The 5,324-nt window shown below is 36.2% G+C and overlaps 1 protein-coding gene across 1 annotated transcript; it reads left to right on the top strand.

Annotated features, from left to right (window-relative positions):
* The first annotated feature begins 1,095 nt into the window (after positions 1–1,095).
* LOC138875198 (uncharacterized) lies at positions 1,096–3,302 on the top strand. Its single transcript, XM_070154022.1, has 7 exons — positions 1,096–1,270; positions 1,384–1,514; positions 1,718–1,953; positions 2,085–2,393; positions 2,484–2,589; positions 2,661–2,740; positions 2,858–3,302. Exons 1-7 carry the CDS (start codon positions 1,096–1,098, stop codon positions 3,300–3,302), a joined length of 1,482 nt encoding a protein of 493 aa, XP_070010123.1.
* The last annotated feature ends 2,022 nt before the right edge of the window (positions 3,303–5,324 follow it).

Genomic DNA, 5,324 nt, shown 5'->3' with positions numbered 1-5,324 from the left:
CAAAATCCAATGGTAACTATGATTAACGATGCATTTGGGTTTATGAGGAACAATATCAATGAGCCTGGTGTGTCTTGTGAGTCTATTAATAGTTAAGAAACATTTAATAAAGGGCATATTGATGGGCATAATGAAGAATATGCAAAGTTCTATGAACTGGTCGAAGATGACAATCAACCATTATACGAAGGGTGCGCGAAGTATTCCAAATTGTCATTTCTAGTCAAATTGTATCATATAAAGTGTTTGTGCCGAAAGACTGACAAAGCGATGAGTATGATATTAGAATTGTATGCCTTTGAAGATGCCAAGATTCTTATTTCTTTTTATGAGGCCAAGAAAACCATCAACAAACTTGGCCTTAATTATACCAAGATCCATGCTTTCCCAAATGATTGTATGTTATTATTTGGGGAAGACGAAGGTTTACAAGAATGCAAAAAGTGCAAGATATCTAGGTGGAAGGAAAATAAAAAGAAGCAGTCCGCAAAGATTTTGCGCTACTTTCCACTACAACCAAGGCTGCAGAGATTGTTCATGTGCTCTAAAACTGCTGAGTCAATGACATGGCATTCTTCAGCGGGTAACCAAGATGGATTGATGAGGCATCCAAGGGATTATCAGGCTTAGAAAGCATTTGACTTGCTTCATCCTAAATTTGTTGTAGATCCTCGGAATGTACGACTAGGCCTAGCTAGTGACGGTTTCAATCCTTTTGGAGCAATGGCAACAAACTATAGTATTTGGCTTGTGGTTCTTATTCCATACAATCGTCCTCCTTGGGAGTGCATGAAACAAACTTCATTCATTCTTTCAATGATCATTCCAGGAAAACAAATGCCCAACAATGACATAGACGTGTACTTACAACCTCTTATCCAAGAGTTGAGAGAATTGTGGTACGATGGAGTGCAGACATTAGACTCTTCAAAGAATGAAAATTTTAAAATGTGAGCTGCCTTGATGTGGACGATTAGTGATTTTCCTGGGCTTGGAACCTTATCTGGATGGAACACATACACTCAGTTTGCTTGTCCCACGTGTAACTTTGAAACAGACTCTTGCGGGTTGAAGCATAGTAGAAAATGATGTTTCATGGGTCATCGTCCTTTTCTTGAAAGTGTCCATCGGTTTAGATTGCAGCGTGTCCATTTTAATGGAAAAATCGAGCAACGGGAGCCACCAATAGCATTATCAGGGTCAGACATCTTGAAACAAATGGAGGGAATCAATGCCAATTTTGGAAAAGTACCTGAGTCGAATGCCAAAGGTAAAAGAACTCGAGGAAAACCTATTGCTGAAGATAGACCAAAATAGTGGAGAAAGAGAAGCATATTTTTTATCTTCCTTATTGGGAATCTAACTTGTTGCGTCATAATCTAGACCTTATGCATATTAAGAAGAATGTGTGTGAGAATGTGATATATACTTTGCTCAATGATACTGAAAAGTCAAAAGACAATCTTAAAGCTCGGAATGATCTTAAAGAAATGGGTATAAAGAAAGAACTTTGGGTAGATGAGAATGGAAGCTATTGTCCAGCCTTGTTCACTCTTTTAAATTCAAAGAAAAGTGCATTTAAGAAAGACATATTTTTGCGGACTTTAAGAATGTCAAAATGCCCGATGGATACGCTAGCAACATTTCAAAATGCATCGACTTGAAACAACAAAAGCTCAAGTTAATGAAGAGTCATGATTTTCACATTCTCTTGCAGCACTTGTTACTAATTGCCATACGTAGTGTTTTACCAGATAAGGTGATTGCAGTATTAATAGAGTTAAGTTCTTTCTTCCGTCAACTCTGTGTCAAAAGCTTAAGTCCCTTGGAACTTGACAAGATCCAGTCTCGATATTTTATTACTATGAATCACCTGGAAATGTTATTCCCTCCTAAATTCTTTACAATCATGGTTCATTTAACTTGTCATCTAGCTGGTGAAGCAAAACTTGGGTGACCTCAACAGTGTCGGCGGATGTATCCTATCGAGAGGTAAACAATATTTCTTATTGGTTGATTGGAGATTGTTCATTAATAATATATGTTAATTTGTATCCATCATCTAATTTTTGATCTGTTTTTAGGTATTTGGGACACTTCAAATCCTATGTGCGAAACATGTCACAACCAGAAGGTTCTATAGCTGAAAGATATCTAGCTGAAGAGGCTCTTACTTTTTGTTCCCAGTATATTGAAGGGATTGAGACAAGATTTAATAGGCCACTCTGTGTTGACGATTTTCCGGAGGATAGAGGCTCGGCGAATTCATCTAGTATTTTCCCACCAGTTGGTAAAGGACTAGGAGCTGTAACATTTGAGTTTTCACCTATGGCAAACCGTCAAGCATATCGATATGTGTTACTAAATTATGCACAAGTCATGCCATTCATTAAGTGAGTATTTAAGGCAAATCTAAATTGAACTTGCGTTAAATACATAAAAACTTTTGTTAATTAATAAATTTATATCAAAATATCATTTAGTGAATTTAAAGCTTATGTACGGAAGCAGTGGAAGGGTCGAAAGCCTTCCAACACAGAGATAGAGAAAATAGTTAGTAAAGACTTTATTGATTGGTTTCCTCGAAAGGTTGGTTACAAATGTATTAGACTTTTATAACTTTAAATTTGTGACTAACACATTTTACATTCTTATTTCAGATTGTTAATCCAGACATTTCAAATACTGTGTCTGATGAACTAAAGTTTTTAGCAGATGGTCCAGCACCATATGCTAGAAGGTTTACATCATTTAAGATCAATGGGTTCAAATTTCGGACAACAACTCGAGAGCATGAGTTGAAAACGCAAAATAGTGGGTTTTTTTTTTTTACTTTGTCCACATCTTGTATTGCTAGTGGTGCTGCTGGAAACCTGAGGCAAGAAGATTTGCCATATTATGGCAAATTAGAAGACCTCATTGATCTTAACTACTATCGATTTAGGGTTACATCATTCAAGTGTAAATGGGCTGACACAACTAGGAATAGAGGGTTTAGAAAGGATGCATGGAGATTTCCTTCTGTTAATTTTTTACAATTGATTCACATTGGTGATTGTGAAGAGCATGATCCATATATTGAAGCTTCACAAGCTCAAATGGTATATTATGTGGATGATGAGGTGAATAAAGGATGGAGTACTGTTGTTCACTTGAAACTAAGAGACTTATATGAAATGCGAGAAGGAGAGAATGAAGTTCCTAAGAATGAACCATTTCCAGTGCTAGAGTTAGGTCAATTCTTTGATGATGTGAATGATCTAATTTTGAGTCGGGAAGATGAAATTGATGAAGTATTATAGTAGATATTTAAGGTGTGGATGTGAATTCCACCTATGTGGAAGGGAGGTTATGAAAGTCACTGAAGATACGATGCAATATTTAAAGATAAGAAAGGTAAAGGTAAATAAGGTACGTGATACATAAGTGCAGAAGAATATCAATAGTCCTAATTTTAGATAGAGGGCTAGAAGTGTCGTGATTCAGTATCGAGAAATGATAGTGGTGTTGTCAGTGGCATATCTACCAGCCTGTGGTTTCCAGAGGTGCCGAGAGGTCTAGTTAAGAGAGTAAAGAAGGGTTAGAGACGATGTGATGTCTCACTTGAGGTTCTACAATAACATAAGAAAATCTATGGTGCTAGCAAGTTAAAGGGAGGTTGCAAGTAGTATAAATAGATATGTGTAGGTTGCAAGCTAAAGTATGGTAGAGAGAAAATGTTTTAGGTAGACAAGAGGAAGGATAAGAATACGTGAATGAGAAGGTGACAAGAATAGGTAAGTCCTCGTGAATAAACCCATCACAAAAAGAGAGCTGATGGTTTTCGTAAGTTATAAAAGCTCTGTATAGCCTGAATGAACTTAGAGAAATTTAAGACTAGGGGCATTTAGAAAAGATAGAATGTTGCGATGGTAGTAAAATGAGCATGAAATTGTGATAAATGATAAGAGAATAACATTTAGGCCTTTGATTGAGTAATGATTTAAAGAGAATGGATTTCATGAATTGCACAGGATTAGAATATTCCCATAAGATGAATCATGTTGGCATGGTATGAAATACAGTTATTGAAGTATAGTATCGTCCTTAAGTGGATCAAGCAAATCACTTAAGATGTTTCCCGATGAGACGCGAGCCCTAGTGATAATGTATTATGTAAGAGGTTTCAAGTTATGAGTGGTAGATTAAGATCAACAATAAGCTAAATCAACGAGGGATGGATAAAAGTTAAAAAGTATGAGAGGAGATTAGGTTGTCATTCTTAAAATGAACAATAACGAGGAAGTATTAAAGGACTTAGATTTATACATATATGATAAGCTACGAGAGAGTAACCTAGAGTTGGGTAGCAAACCTCGGTAATAACAAACTGAAATAAGTATTATGGTATAGTATGACTTACCTAGATGTAGTAAATCCATAAGGATAGATAACCAAGGCTATAAAACAAAATATAGCAATAGTCGTAAGTTTGACAAAGTACCACGCGAAGAACTTCAGTACACTTACAGATGCCTGGAGGGACAACTTACAATAGATCTGTATATATTCACAAAGTGGGCCAAGAGATTGGCTAAGAGATGGAGGAAATATGAGAGAAGAGTTTCATAGGTGTCGTACAAGGACAGAGTCGTACAGGCTGCATAATAGAAGGTAGCAATAATTACGAGATCAGAAGAATTCCGACCACATGTCGTGATGTGAGAAAGAGGCCTAAAGGAGGAAATGCCCTGGCCTTTGGATTTTTTCATATAGCAGTGGACTAGAGGGCAAGGCTAGTATTAAGATATTCATAAAATCTATAAGTTCTAAGACTGATAAGCGCATCAGTCAACATTCAAGGACGAATGTTCCAAGGGGGAATGATGTTACACCCCATATTTTTGTACGTGAGAGTACGTTGTAAGTCAATTGATGTACAAATGAGATCATCTTTGAAAGCACATAAATTAATTTAATCATGTTACCATGGAGGTTACAAATATTTAAGATCATGGATAATAAGTACCAAGATGGTTGAAAGTCTTAGAAGCTAAATAGATTGAAGAAAATAAATTTCGTCGAATGTCGACAAGTTGGGAATGTTATAACATGCACTTTTGGGGTGATATTAGCGTGCTTAAAATGACAAGGAGGTTATCTTATGAGTTATTTTAGTCGTATTATAGTTGTGAATTACGTTTTGAATTCAAGAGAGTTGTGGAACAAAAGTTGGCAAAGGTCATCACAAGTTACATTCATAAATATGCTAAATATTAGGTCAAATGTAGCTGAGTATTTCCCCCAATGTACATGAATTACGGGATGATCTATCTACCAAAATG

Source organism: Nicotiana sylvestris, chromosome 8 (genome assembly GCF_000393655.2).
Source record: "Nicotiana sylvestris chromosome 8, ASM39365v2, whole genome shotgun sequence".
Taxonomy (NCBI): Eukaryota; Viridiplantae; Streptophyta; class Magnoliopsida; order Solanales; family Solanaceae; genus Nicotiana; species Nicotiana sylvestris.
This window is presented reverse-complemented; position numbering and strand designations above follow the sequence as displayed.